The sequence below is a fragment of the Nansenia antarctica genome (assembly GCF_963989245.1).
Source record: "Nansenia antarctica genome assembly, chromosome: 10".
NCBI lineage: Eukaryota > Metazoa > Chordata > Actinopteri > Argentiniformes > Microstomatidae > Nansenia > Nansenia antarctica.
In genome coordinates this window covers 9,209,519-9,225,102 of record NC_137680.1, presented here as the reverse complement: position 1 = coordinate 9,225,102, position 15,584 = coordinate 9,209,519, and the positions used below count along the sequence as shown (strand labels likewise).

Below are 15,584 nucleotides of genomic sequence, written 5' to 3'. Positions count from 1 at the left end.
GACCAAATCATTGGTAAACATGAGTTTCTCATGAGACTTTCCTTAACTTAGGTGGCTGATAAGGTTCAAATGGATAGCTATGTTTTCAGGTTATTTATTATCTGATATGGCCCATACGCAACATTTAGTTTTACTTTGGGCTGACTAGGTAGGATAAGGAGAAGTTTGTATAATTGTTTGGTTACACATGAGTGGATTACTTGAATACTCTTGTTGGCCTCTAATAGTATTTTTTCAACACTGAAAATGTTTATGTATGTAAAGCCTACTGTAGTTGTACTACATAAGCGTCTTTGAGTGTCTAGAAAAGGGCTATTTAAGTCTAATGTATTATTATTATTATTATTATTATTATTATTATTACAATGAATTTGAGGAACTTGTTGCAGTTATGACACTTCCTCCATCTTTTAGCAATAATAACCATGTCATTTTGACAACCCAGAAAATTATAAATTGTGTTTACATTTTGCTGGGTTGTCATGGTAACATTAGGCTACATGTCAGAGTGACATCATTGGAGGGTTCCAAGGGTGCATTGGGTGCAGGAAGGTCCTGACAGAGTGATGATGTCATAAAGGGGTTGCCAGGTGATATTCTAGAAGGTGAGAGTAGAACAACAGATGGTTTTAGCAGTTGGTACAGAGACACTGAAGAGGTTACGTGAGTACGATATCTTTGGATAATGATTATGTAACAGGTTGTAAATAGGCTAACTAGTTTGGTGATGGTGAAATTCCTGCTAAAAATGTGAATGTTCGTCTCAGGAATGTGTTCAAACAGCGACATCTACTGGTAGTAGAACATCTATGAAGTGATAATTTATGAAGTAATAATGTATTACTGTAACTTAGTTGGCACTGTGTCTCGGATGTGATGCTTCTGTTGCTGCAGTGTGAACTATTGATGGGTATATAGGCCCTAGACCTCATGGATTTAAAGATGTTTAAAAAATGGAGTCTGGGTGTGGCTGCGCGGGTGCGTGTGTGTGTGTGTGTGTGTGTGTGTGTGTGTGTGTGTGTGTGTTATTTTATATATAAATATAAAATACGTCATTTCACATTCTCTTCCTTGTTCAGATGTTTGTAGAAAGTTATAGAAATGCCAAATAAGAAGAAGAACCAGGGAGATGACTTCAATTTCCAGTCTGCTTGGCAGCTTGAAAAGGAGTTTCCCGATGACGACATCACCTTAACCGAATCTCTGGCCCACAGAGCAGAACCCAGAGGTGTGTGTGTTGTGTATAGCACAACTGGGCTACAGATGTCAACTTTTAGTTTTTATATTTGGCAGCCTGGGCCATGTTCATAAGTCTGTTGTTAGAGGCCTTCATATGGCTGGTCTTCCTAAGAGAAGGGCCAAACAGTTAGCAAAATACTGCTCAATATCCGCTATTATTGGTAGCCGCTCAATATGGAGAAGGCGGTGCTTCCTGTACCCATGAGCGGGATACTGTCTGTCTTATTGTATTGATACTGTATCTGTCAACCCACTGGTATCATCTGGTGCGAATAACATCCTGTGTGTGGCAGAACTGGTTGTTGGCTCAGCATTACTGTAACAGATTGTTTCTATGATATCAAAATGCACTGTTAGTATTTATGTCCTTTAGAATTATACTTTGTATGTGGACATAAATAAAGCATCTAAAATGTGTGTGTGTGTGTGTGTGTGTGCGTGCGTGTGTGTGTGTGTGTGTGTGTGTGTGTGCATGCATGTGCGTGTGCGTGTGCGCGTGCGTGTGCGTGTGCGTGTGCGTGTGTGTGTGTGTGTGTGTGTGTGTGTGCGCGCGCTGAGTAGAGATCAACGTGAGTGTGTAAATTACCGGAGAGTCTTGAATTACAGATTTGCGCTTTAAAAATGTGCCTTGACAAGTAAAAGTCTATGGGCTTGACGGCCCGCCTGTATTAATAGAGTGTTTTAACTTTTTAGGTTAAATGATTCACTTTAATTGGTCCCAGAAGGCCTTGCGGCAAGACGTCATAGACGTTGACAGTTTAGTTTGTTGGTTTTTGAGAAATGCAAATTGTAACGTCCAGAATTAAAGTGAACATCCAATAACTCGTTTATTGTTTGAAAGTGCTCAAAAGTGTATGCCAACAGATTTTTTAATATAAAGAAGCTTTTGCTTTATAACCCGACGTCCTAGCCATCATTTAGGAAGGTAGAAATACAACAAGGATACAGATTTTTGGCACGTTGGCACGTTACTTACTTACTTACTTACTTACTTACAACTGATGCTTCGATCACAATGTCGCGCAATATCTATACGTCAGTCACTTTTGAAGTTCAAACAGCCTCACAGTCATCCATGAACTCATAGGGGACAAGTCATTCTATAATAATAATATATAAATATAAAATACGTAATTTCATATTCTCTTCCTTCCGTTTCTTATATCGTAGTCATGAGCAGGAGCGCTCAGAGGAAGCTGGAGGAGGAGAAGGAGAAATGGAGGGCCGTGGTGAAGGCCAAGTGGAGGGCCGTGGCCAAGGACTCTGAGCTGGAGGCCAAGGACTCTGGGCTGGAGGAGGAGAAGGAGAAATGCAGGGCCGTGGTGGAGGCCAAGGACTCTGAGCTGGAGTCCAAGGACTCTGAGCTGGAGTCCAAGGACTCTGAGCTGGAGGCGGAGAAGGCCAGCAGCGCTCTGGCAAAGGCGGAGTTGGAGAGAGCGAGGGAGGAGGTGGAGGAGGGCCGACAGAGAGAGAAAGGCCTCCTCCAAAAGCTCCACGATATGGAGCAAGAAAAGAGGAGCCTCGTCTGTGACAACTCCGACCTGGAGAAGGAGAGGAGCCAGGCCCTCGCTGCGCAGCGAGAGACTGAGGGGAGCCTGGCCGGGGTCAAGGCGACCCTCCTGGAGACCGCCAACGCCACCAGGGAGGCAGAGGACCACATCAAGGCCCTGCAGAAAGAGGCCCTGGAGGACAAGCTGGCGGCAGCTGAGAAGGCTCAGGTGCTTGACAGGGAGGTGGAGAAAAGCAGACAGAGAGAGAGAGACCTCAAAAGAAAAGTCCATGTTATGGAGCAGGAGAAGAGGAGTCTTGTCTTGAGCAGAAGAAGAGTCTTGAAGGAGATGAGCCAGGCCCTCGCTGCCCAGCGAGAGACTTCGGAGAGCCTGGCCGGGGTCAAGGCGACCCTCCTGGAGACCGCCAACGCCACCAGGGAGGCAGAGGACCACATCAAGGCCCTGCAGAAAGAGGCCCTGGAGGACAAGCTGGCGGCAGCTGAGAAGGCTCAGGTGCTTGACAGGGAGGTGGAGAAAAGCAGACAGAGAGAGAGAGACCTCAAAAGAAAAGTCCATGTTATGGAGCAGGAGAAGAGGAGTCTTGTCTTGAGCAGAAGAGGAGTCTTGAAGGAGATGAGCCAGGCCCTCGCTGCCCAGCGAGAGACTTCGGAGAGCCTGGCCGGGGTCAAGGCGACCCTCCTGGAGACCGCCAACGCCACCAGGGAGGCAGAGGACCACATCAAGGCCCTGCAGAAAGAGGCCCTGGAGGACAAGCTGGCGGCAGCTGAGAAGGCTCAGGTGCTTGACAGGGAGGTGGAGGAAAGCAGACAGAGAGAGAGAGACCTCAAAAGAAAAGTCCATGTTATGGAGCAGGAGAAGAGGAGTCTTGTCTGTGACAACTCCGACCTGGAGAAGGAGAGGAGCCAGGCCCTCGCTGCCCAGCGAGAGACTGAGGGGAGCCTGGCCGGGGTCACCTCCACAGCCTCGGTCACACAGCCTCAGAGGGATGCTAGTGGGAAGAAGAAGAAAGGGAAATTCAGGAAATTCTGTTCAATGGTGAAGCGCAAGGTAAAACAGAAATATACAGTGAATTTATAAGAGAGCCACATTCCACATAATTTCACATTAAGGAAATGTAATGTAAAGGTAAAGTCTTACCAGTTTATCGTAAAACAACAGACAAGCTATGCATTGTTGTTGTAGGAATACTGGGGTTTTAAGAGATATGTTCTGTCATTGATTCTTCTTCTGTAACAACTGATATAGTGCAAGAGGACCAACCAGGCAACCATGGACGAGTCTTCCATCTTTATAAAAATCAGCCTTGGAGTTTGAGTTAGCGGCCTGATACCTATATCTACTGCCCAGAGTCACAGAGTCCCCTTCAGTCGCAGGAACAGCAGAGCTCTCCAGGATCACATTTTTCGCTGTGAAACATTGAAATGAATATATCCTGTCGTAAGCGCGCACAATACATGAACATCTTGAGCTTATATTGCATTGTGTGATAAATATGATGATTCAATTACAACATTAAATGACATACAGTATCAAACATTTAAATGCTGAACATTTTAGTAAATGCAGTAAAATGTACGTACCGTGCACAGTGATGTTGACAGCATTGCTGTACTCTCCTGATCCAGACTCACACCAGTACACTCCACTCTGCTCCACAAATGTGTATTTAATGGTACATGTGGATCCTGTTCTTAATCCAGAGTAGGTTTGGCAGTCTGATACCAATCTTGTCTTAGTATAACTCTTCAGTCTCCATCCAGTAGAATTGACCTCACAGCTCAGTGAGAGAGACTGAAGTGAAAACTGCTGGGTTCTGTTGGTACTCACCCTGAGAGATACTGAAGAATGCAGACCTGATACAAAGAGAAACAGAACCACCAGATGAAGGGGAGATATTCTGTAACTGACAGAGACATACAGAAGTCCAGCAGTAACAGAGAAGAAGGACAGATAATGAAAAGAGGCATACCTCCTGACCAGAGGAACTGAGGTTGGCTGTAGAATGTATAATAGACTGGGTCTCCTCTCCCAGCTCTACACACATATCGCCCTGTGTATGTGAGACCAACAGATCTGAGAGAGTAGGAGGAGATTCCTGCAGTTCCATCTGTGTTGTCTGACAGGAGCTGTAGAGAGTAAGACCGGTCTGGTAGAGAGGGTAGCCCATCGCTGTAGGGAACAATCTTGTACCAGGAGAACCTCCAGCCTGTAGAGGGCACTGTAACTTCACAACTCAGAGTGAGTCCCCAGGGTTTAGCCACCACGAGGGAGAGATACTCAGGACAGGCTGGGGTTTATCTGTTAGAAAGCAGACAGATTCCCACATTACATTTTTTAGGAAGATTTTTTGTTTATCAATTATACTCAGACATACTGGCACAAAATACAGCACTGCATGCAGCCTTTTATACACTCCGTCTTCAATGGAATACAGTCATAATTGTAATGGAATCGTTTTGTCTAATAAGTGTTTTATCACCAGTTAATCACTTTCTTCACTGATTAGACATTGTCTGTCCCACTGTCAGGAACACTCCCAAACAGGGGGGGCGACCGCCCCTCCTGGTGCCCCCATGGTTGAAAAAAGTCTCTCTTAAGTGCCCTTTTGAGTGGCAAAAATATCCTTTTGAGTGGCTAAAGTGCCCTTTTGAGTGGCGAAAATGAGAGGATGTGCCCTATTGGTGCCCCTCCAATGGTCTAAACTTGACCGTGTGCCCCCACAGTTGAAAAACGTCGCACTAAAGTGCCCTTTTGAGTGGCAAAATTAGAGGATGTGCCCTATTGGCTGCCCTTACAATGGTCTAAACTTGACCATGTGCACTGATGGGGTCCCATGTTGTGCAGTAGGTGCCTTTTTTTTCTTTTCGCCCCTGCCCTTCAAACAGCCTGAGTCCGCCACTGCTCCCAAAGGTAGGTGTGAATGTGTCAGACTACCATCCGCAAAGTACTTCACCAGCCAAACTACAGACGCTTCACTGCAAGATGCAAAGCACTAGTTATCCTAAAAAAGGATGGTTACTGACAGTTTGTTAACTGTTGCTCCTGGCAAACAAACTCCCTGAAGAAATCAAACAGGCCCAAAGCCTTAAAATATTTCAATCTGTTTTGCAGCAGTTATGATTAAGCACAAACACTTCTATCAATGTCTTTTTTATTACTATTGCCTTATTAAATGTTTTATCTATTTACTTCTTATATTTGCTTTTATTCATTGTAACTTTTATTTTCTTACTATGCTGCTCTTGCTGTATTTTCAAATAATGTTTGAGCACTTTGAATTGCCCCTGTTGTATGAAATGTGCTATACAAATAAACTTACCTTGCCTTGCCTTGCCGTGTACAAAAACATCTGGTCAGCTCAAGTACAAGCAAATGTCTCCAAATTCATTGGATGGCAATTCATCAACAGTAATGAACCAAAACATACTGCCAAAAACCAACCAAAAAGTGTAAAGTTCTTGCCAAGGCAATCTTCAGATTTAAATTTCCTAATCATTTCTGAATCTGTACACAAATACCGTCAAATAAAAGCTGAGAATATTGAATAACCTCATAGTAGTTTGAGCCAAAAAGAAGAAAAATCCATACCTATTTCTTTACAAGGACATTGTTTACAAACAGTGAAGTTGTGCAGTAATTTAACCATAGGGTATTTATAAGTTATATTCTTTGAGAATCAATCAGGGAGTTAACCATTGAACTGTTTCTAAAATATATAAAACACATAAATACTCTTGGCCAGAGACCAGCTTTCCCACCCCAGTCACCAGCTCATCCAGAGTCTCCCATCTGGAAAAATGTTCCAGTCTATCAAGACCAAAACCTTGCACCACCGGAACAGTTTCTTCCCCGTGGAAGTGGGCCTCACAAACAAGCCCAGCCTCTTATTGACTCTGGGATTGTTTATTACAATGTTGTTGTTTTTTATTATATTGCTGTCTGTGTCTTCATGTCTTATGCACCAACCACACCAGGTCAATTTCCTGTATGTGCGAAGAATTCTGATTCTGATTTTGATTTCTATCCAATCATATTTTTCCCTCTGTCTGTCACCTCTGTCTGCCTGTCGCCTTATAAAAAAATAAACTTGGCGTGAAAATGTGTCAAAATATGTTTTTTCTTTCACCATCTTCTCCCCCCCCCCCAAAAGGTCATATGTGAGGTCACATTCACTCACAAGTCCAGTCTAACAACTGGTTTAGCGACCCGTTTAGACCTGGTCTGTGACAGTTTTCCTGTACCAGCATGTGTGCTGACACTGGGGGTGTCTGAACCAGTCTCATGTCCGACTGTGTTGCCTGACTCTTGACTGGTGTCCTTGCGAACAGGTGAGACAGGCTCTGTGCTCTGGAGCAGGCACCTCTTGGAGATGTCGACGGTTACGTCAGAACGTTGCTCCCTTGCTGTGTCTCGACGAAGTAAGAGTGTGGCGTGACTCTCTCGCTGGTCACTACTGCAGGAGCTGTCCAGGACTTCTGATGGTCCAGTCCAGCTTAGTGAGAACATGACCACCTGGCTGCAGAGACCTCACCCCATGACGTCGGTTGTAGTAGAAGGCTTGCTTCTTCGTTTGGGCCTCATCCTTCTGCTTAATCCGTCGCTTATAAGGCCATGTGGGTTGCAGGTTTCTCCCTAAGGTAGGAAGCATCGTCCTGGTCTTCCGGCCCCATTGGGAGGTCAGCTGGGCTGGCTCCCGTGGTGCTGCATGGAGTCGACCAATAGCACATATAAAGTCCATAATAAATAAATAAAGAGTGCAATGAGAGGGTCCTTCTGTTTCAGGATTCTCTTGGCAGTCTGCACGGCCCTTTCTGCGTGACTGTTTCTTTGTGCATTGTGCGGGATTGAGGTGATATTATGATTGAAGTCGAGCTCACAGGCTAGGTCTTTGAACTCGGCACTCAAGAACTGTGGCCCGTTGTCACTCATATGCAGTATCTCTGCCTATCTAGACTAGGTTGTTGTCATATGCAGTATCTCTACGTATGTAGACTAGTATTCTGAGATAACGAAATAGTTCCGTTTGTTATGCTCACACAGGTCTAGGGCTATGCATTCCCATGGTCTGTCAGGGAGCAGGGTAGAGATCGACGGCTCCTTCTGCTGTGCTCTTCTCAACTCACAGCAAGACTGACATGAGGAGACTCTGACCTGATGTGTCTGATCACAGTCTGCAGCTTCTCATATGCTGCTGTGGCTGCTCGGATGCTGTCCGTCTTCTGTGGAGTAGCAGGCATGTTGTCAATGACTGCTGCGATGTAGCACTCTACATCTGAGTGTATGTCCCTCTCCTTCTCCGTGTAGCGCAAAGGGCTCCTTGACAGCGTGTTTGCCACAACGAGGGTCTTTCCAGGTGCATACTCAGCCCTGGCTTTGAACCTCATGAGCACCGTAGTAGAACTTTGTCCAAGTCTTTGCTGTTCATTAGTGGGACATGGGGTTTGTGATCTGTCACTAGTTTGAAAATCTCGAGGCCATAAAGGTATTTCTCTAAACTCTCACAGGCCCAGATACTCGCCAAACACTCCTTCTCGATCTGCACGTATCTGGTTTCTGTGTTAGTCAATCTGCTGAAGCAATACACTACTGGCTTCCAGTCTTCTCCATGGAGCTGCAGTAGCACACCACTAATCCCATAGCTACATCAACTGAGATTGCGGTGGGTCTGTTGACGTCGTAGAATGTCAACACAGGCGATGTCATCAGGAGCTCTTTGAGCCTCTCAAACGCTGTCTGTTGAGCTGGCCCCCAGGTCCATGCTGTCTTGGACCTTAACAGCTCGTACAATGGCAGGCCCACTGTGGACAGGTTTGGCACATATTTAGCAAGATAGTTTACCATGCCAAGGACTCGTTTCAGGTCCTGCACGTTCTCTGGTGTGGTGAGCTCTCGGATAGCCTCCACTTTGGCTGGGTCTGGCCGCACACCAGAGGCGTCGATCACATGTCCCAGGAAGTGTAGCTGTCTCTGCCTCAGCACACTTGTTGAGCTTAAGTCCAGAGGACTACCCTCAAATAAAAGTTGACAATCTGTACTTTAACCTCATCTGAATTGTTTGAATTCAAATCTAGAGATTTGGAGTATGAAGCTAAAAGAAAGAAAAAAATGCTTCACTGTCCAAATCCTTACACAGGGCCACTATATAAAAATAAGCCAATGGTAAAAAAAAAAAAAATGTTGAGCTGGAAAGATAGACATGGGGCAATGAGTCTACAAGGTGAGTCAGCTTGGGGTGGATCCACACACACACACACACACACACACACACACGTCTCACACACACACACACACACACACACACACACACACGCGTCTTCATATGCTCTATTCCAAACACAGCAGTCTTACCATGGATGCCAGGTTCCTCTGCAGCATCTTGAGCCTCCTACTATCTTTCATCGAAGGTAAGCAAGCCACAGGGTAACACACTTCACGCTGTAAAGCCAGGGCTCCAATTCTTGCCAAACAGGCTAGTATTGGGTGGTCAGACACACTTTTCAGTGGTTTCGAGTTTTTTTTGGTTTTGTTTTGTAAATTCTGTTTCTGGCAGTACTGCCCTGCTCATTTTGCTATGTTCGTCATATCTTTAAAGTCTACCTTGTCTTGACTAAAACTATAGCTGTGTTCCAAAATGCATTCTTGTACTCTATCCAGAGCGTATACCAAGTACGGTATATTATGCTCTACCTAGAGTACAAGAACACATTTTGTAACACAGCCTATTTCTCTCAAGATCAATTTGACTAAAATATTTGTATTTTATACAAAATAAGCCCTCAGCTCAAGTCAACAAAAAAAGTCCTAGAATTTGATTTTTCTTTACATTTTCATAAGGAATAGGAAACAAAGTTTGATGATCTCAATGATCTCAATTGTTATGCTTTACTCAGGACTAAACTTTCATGAAATGTCAGCTTACAACTAGCCCATAATTACTTTAAAGTTATAATAAGTGTGTATACTTTGAAGATGACAACTGTTGATATAGGATGTAATTATTTTCCAACTTGAAAATGAATCGAATTTCACAGAACTTCACAGCAGATAGCAGTATATCACCATACCTAAGTATTAGAACAAGAAGTGTGCTCTGAATGTGAGATGATGTAGTACATGAGGTGCTAAATAAATATACCTGGCTTCATGTTATTCCATTGTGTCTTCATCTAACGTATCAAACACAGGTTTAATACATAAGAGCAGAAGTATCTCAAACGTCAAAATATTGCACAGACAAACCCCTGCCCATTCACAATGAGTCATGGGAAACAACATCTACAGCTGTTATTTTTAGCAACTGCATTATGGAATATATGTCTGAATGTGTCAATAGCCTTATTTGATATTCTTGTTTTTTTCCTTTTTGGGGGGTGTCCACCTTTTTGGTGGTATGCATCAGAGTGCAGCTTTAAAGCAAAGCTTTTAAGGCAATGTCACCAATTGTACAACTCAACAGCAAGTTATTAGCTGTCTACAGTCAGGAAGTATACAAATGCTAAACATACTTGAGCAAATAATCAGTGAAGTGTCACATTAAGATGGCAAACTAGAACTGAAGTGCTTCATGTACTTTCAGTTTTCAAACTCTTTTAAAAATATTTTTAATAATGTCATCAGGTGGGCTTGCTTCAGCTATTCTTCGAGATAATAAGTATGTTGATGAACAATTGTTGGACTTGCTGAAGCAAGCCCACCTAATAATAATAATAATAATAATAATAATAATAATAATAATGATGATGATGATGATGATGATAATAATAATAATAAAAATGATAATAATAATAATAATAACAACAATAACAATAATATTAACAATAATAGCCTTTAGATTATTATTATTATTATTATTATTATTATTATTATTATTATTATTATTATTATTATTATTATTATTAGTAGTAGTAGCAGTAGTAGTAGTAGTAGTAGTAGTAGCAGTAGTAGTAGTAGTAGTAGTAGTAGTAGTAGTAGTAGTAGTAGTAGTAGTAGTAGTAGTAGTAGTAGTAGCAGTAGTAGTAGTAGTAGTAGTAGTAGTAGTAGTAGTAGTAGTAGTAGTAGTAGTAGTAGTAGTAGCAGTAGTAGTAGTAGTAGTAGTAGTAGTAGTAGTAGTAGTAGTATTATTATTATTCCAATTCTGCCCATTGCGACTCCTCCTCCCACACCTTTTAAGCTATTCACACCAATCCAACTTTAAATGCAGAGATGTCACTTTTGCTGCACGTACACCATTTAAATGATGATAAAAATGAATAGAAATCTCAAAATTATCAAATGTATCTCTGATAAAAATAAAAAATAAAGTTATCGATTGAACTTTTTAAACTATTAAGCTTTGTGGAACTCCAAAATGGTGTAACATCATGTTGATTTAGGTCAGAATTCTGTGAGCTCTTTTATTACTGCAACTGGTATGGTACTTTCAGGACTCAAAAACAACAGGAGGACAGGACTCTGATGAACATGTTCTACCAGTTAGTGGTGGCCTGCGCAGTGCTGTACACAGTGGTATGCTGGTGGGGCAGCATCAAGGAAGGTGACACCACCATACCCTGGACATAGTGGAGGAGGTGGCCAATAGGAGGATGAGGACCAAACTCCTGGTCATCATGGACAATCCCTCCCATCCCCTACATGACATTGTGACAGAGCAGAACAGCTACTTTAGCAACAGACTATTAGAACCACGTTGCACTAATGAGCACTATAGGCGATATTTTCAGCCTACCGCAATAAGTCTGTACAGCTCCTCTTCTGGCTGGCTCGATGGATGTGATCAGAGTCAGGCTGGGGGATGTTAAATCATATTGAACTGTTGTATTTTTAATTCAATTGCCACTTCGATTTTGTCACTCTATCTATCTATCTATCTATCTATCTATCTATCTATCTATCCTCTCTTTCATCTATCCATACATCCAGCCAACCAACTAACCATCCATCAAAATCATATCTACTACCATAATAAGACCATCTCACTCTCTTTCAATTACCCAGCAAATCTGCTGTATACCAAAATAAGACTTTGCAAACCCATAAAGTTTATTCTGGAACCTGTTCCCCACCCCCCCCTCAGCTGCCCAAGATGACGGCTGGTCCATGAAGGTGTCCCCTGAGGTGAGGGCTAGGGAGGGTTACCCGGTGGTGCTCCCCTGCTCCTTCACCCACCCCCACCACATGCTGCACTCATCCCTGAAGGTGGTGTGGCGTCTGGGCCACGGCCAAGGCTCGTCTGTGCTCTTCCATTGCTCCAGCCCTAGTGGGACCAAGACCTGCCAGCCTGGGCACCTGCAGGACCAGCGCTATCGCCTGGAGGGCAACCCTCGCGAGCATGATCTCTCCCTACGGATCAACAGTGCCGCCTTGCAGGACAATGGACGCTACTACTGCCGCGTTGAAGTGCCCGGGCATGCCCATGCCAGCTATGAGGACAAGATGGGCACAAGGCTTAGAGTGGAGGGTAAGGGCAACGATTGAAATGTTGGTTGCAGGCATTCTTACACTGCATTAAAGTGAAAACTTAAAGAGATGAGTCATGAGCTCATTACAGAAGGTTGGAGTTTTTGGCATAATAATAGGAGACAAGTTTCGAACAATGTAGGATGGTTAACTCTCTGGTACTATAGACTAGGTGTATTGTTTAGGAGAACTGTTTGAAATCTGAGAGAGTAACCAAATGGGTAATATCGTTGATATCGGTACATGTTTGTTCATCTGTCCTTTTTGTGTATATGTGGGTGTGTATGTGTGTGGGTATTTTTTGTGTGTGTTTGACGTGACTGTCATTGTTAGCTGCCCCTCGGATCTTGGGCTTGTCTGTGGAGGGCAATGAAGACTCTGGCTACAAGGCGCTGTGTCTCGTACAGGGCTCCCCCTTACCGGACGTCCAGTGGCTGGGGTCAGACGAGCTCCTGGAGGGGGCTGACACCCCCCCCCTCTCCCAGGAAGACCCTGGGCAGCACCAAACCACAAGCCAGCTCCGAGATGTCCTCCCTGGACAGCACTACACCTGCAGTGCCTCCAATCCCCTGGGAAAGGACCAGGCCACCCTGTACGTGCTGCCCCCGAGACTAGTGGAGGTCACCGGGGAGGCGCCTCCATTCCTGCTCCTTCTCTCACTTTCTCTGGGGGCCAAGGTAATCCTACTACTGGGGATGGGAGCTTGGATGGTGTATGGAGCGAGACTGTCATGGTTCAAGTGCTGGTGGGGCGGCTGTGGCACAGGAGGTAGAGCCGCCGTCTAATCATCGCAAGGTTGGCAGATCGGCGGTTCGCGCCCCGGCTGGCCACATGTCGAAGTGTCCTTGGGCAAGACACTGAACCCCAAATTGCTCCCAGTGAGCGGGCCGGCGCCTTGCATGGTAGCTTGCCGCCATTGGTGTGTGAATGGGTGAATGAGAGGCCGTTTTAAAGCGCTTTGGATAAAGGTGCTATATAAGTGCAGTTCATTCATTTCATTTGGTTCAGATGACATTGAGTGAATTGAGTTGAGAATTGCTGGTGCCACTTATTAAGCGATTTTAGCATGTAATTCAGACAATGCTGTTATTGAGTTATTGGAGAGGATGCAACTAACTGTTATTAAAGTAGAGAACAGATAAGCAGAGATATTTTCACTACTGGTGTATGGGGATACTACTGGCTTCCCTTTAATTCAATATACATTAATATTAAAACCATCTATGTCTTTTATTCTATATTTTAGGATGTGGAACAGGGTTGGGGTGAATTTGATTTCAATTTAATCAATTCAGGAACAACAACAAACACAGAAAGAAAACTGTAGATCTAAAAAGCTTCACAGTTTCAGTTGTTTGAGAAATCATTGAAAATAAATTGTTATATAAATGTTTTCTTAATTGACTGATTTGAAATTTAACTGACCACAGCTCTCATATGCAACACAGAAGCACATGGCATACAGCTTGACTAAACCACAAAATCACGACACTGTGAGACTAGCAGATACAGAGTTGACACTAAATTGTATTCAATGTTTCCTGTTACATCAGAGTTGGCTATATTGTATTCATGGTTACCAGCTACATCAGCGTGTGCCTAAAGTGTAGACGTTGCGCGATATGTATGATACTCAAAATACTGTTTCTCATTTTGTGCACATAGTCTCTCTTCAGTCCCCTGCCTTGTAGATGTTCTGTATGTTCATGGCCTGTAATGAGCTTGTTGATCTGAAATAGCCATACATTACCCTACATTCATTTTATGTTGGTGGAGGTCATCTCCAACTTTCAGACACACCCAATTTCAAATGCAGACAATGACTTTCCAGGATAACACAAATACATGATTCTAATTGCACAGCAATAATAATAGATAGCTGGGCTCATATCTCAACAAAACTATTTGATTTGGAAACAATGTTAAGTGCATGTAACATTGAACATGTTTTCTTCTTGCATTAGAATATTTTTGGTGGTTATCCTGGTAACTTTTTACATCCAATTAATTAAATTGGGACCTCAGTCTCACACAGTATAGGGGCTTTAAGACGTAAAATACATAGCATCAACACAAATACAGCCTCTCACACAAATATGCAAGCATTTAATTTTAAGTTGAATTATATGAACACACCCAAACAACATCTAAAAACATAATTGGCATATACTGTAGGTGGCACTTGCCTTTGCTCTATAGGTTAAACATAATATTTGTTTTGTATCCAGCACTATTTCAATTCATGTCTAACACGTACGGTACTATAATTGTCTCTATGACAAATAAGTGATTTTACATTCAACAATAAAAAAACAAATTTTGCTCAAGTACTCTAAGATTGTTGAAACAATCAAGTTTGTAGTACACCTATAATATATGAATACAAATAATATGTGCATGCTCTAAAAAACAGTTTTGTGTACATGCTGTACACTCGACCAACTGTCCTTCTACCAGGTAAAGTACTGTAATGAATTACTGTACCACCTATACCAGGTACACCACAAATTTTTATGCAGCAGGTACATTAGATGCTCCCTAAACAAGGACACTACTGTGTGGACATTCTATGGTGCATAGTCTCTAGCAATCCATACCAGCTAATGCACCACATCTGGAAAAAATCCATCAAGCTTTTAGAACTTAGGGTGTTCTACAGATACATGTGGTTCATGAGTTAAACATGAAATGGGGGAATCAGAGGAAGAGGGTAGGTGGAGTTCAGAATGACATGGGGGAATGTGCTTACCAAACTCCCAACCAGTCCAAAGGCAGCTCAGAACGAAACTGACAATCATTTTCAATGATCCCCACATGGGTAGTGTTTCAACATCCTAATTACAATTCCAGGAAAAAAAAAGACTTCAGCAATGTCCATTTAAAAAATATATAGCTGGCTAGCAATGTTAGCTTAGTTGATGATGACTAAACTATATAAATGCTGTCACAGCACCGTAACATCTCTGTACTGTGAGTCCCAGTTTAAAAACTAACAGGGATCTATGAGACATGCTGGACTGCATGCAAAATATATAATATATAATATATGCCATTGACTGACGCTTTTATCCAAAGCGAATGAGTACATTTCAGTATATATGGTCCCAGCGGGAATCGAACCACAACCTAAGCATTGTTAGCGCCATGCTCTACTCACAAAAGCAACACATCTGTGAAGCAAGGCTTGCTTGAAGCAAGTTCAAATTAAAGTTTAAAATGTATTTAGCATTACATTACATACAAGTATACAGTGCAACAAAATGCTTGGGGCAGAGTAACTCTTCAACAATATGACAGCATCAACAACAATCAACAATAAAATGTAATAAATAGATAATAGCGCAGTATTATGCTCTGAGTCTATTTACTTTGGGAACA

At 42.9% G+C, this 15,584-nt stretch overlaps 1 protein-coding gene across 1 annotated transcript in view; it reads left to right on the top strand.

Moving 5' to 3' along the window:
• LOC308166610 (sialic acid-binding Ig-like lectin 15) overlaps positions 1-12,991 on the top strand; it is a gene marked incomplete at both ends in the record, with an annotated part of 268,304 nt that extends 255,313 nt beyond the window's left edge. The window contains 2 exons of the mRNA XM_080540939.1: positions 11,824-12,207; positions 12,540-12,991. Coding sequence (XP_080397065.1) covers positions 11,824-12,207; positions 12,540-12,991 — 836 coding nt within the window. The remainder of the gene's footprint in view (positions 1-11,823; positions 12,208-12,539) is intronic.
• Between the last annotated feature and the right edge of the window lie 2,593 nt (positions 12,992-15,584).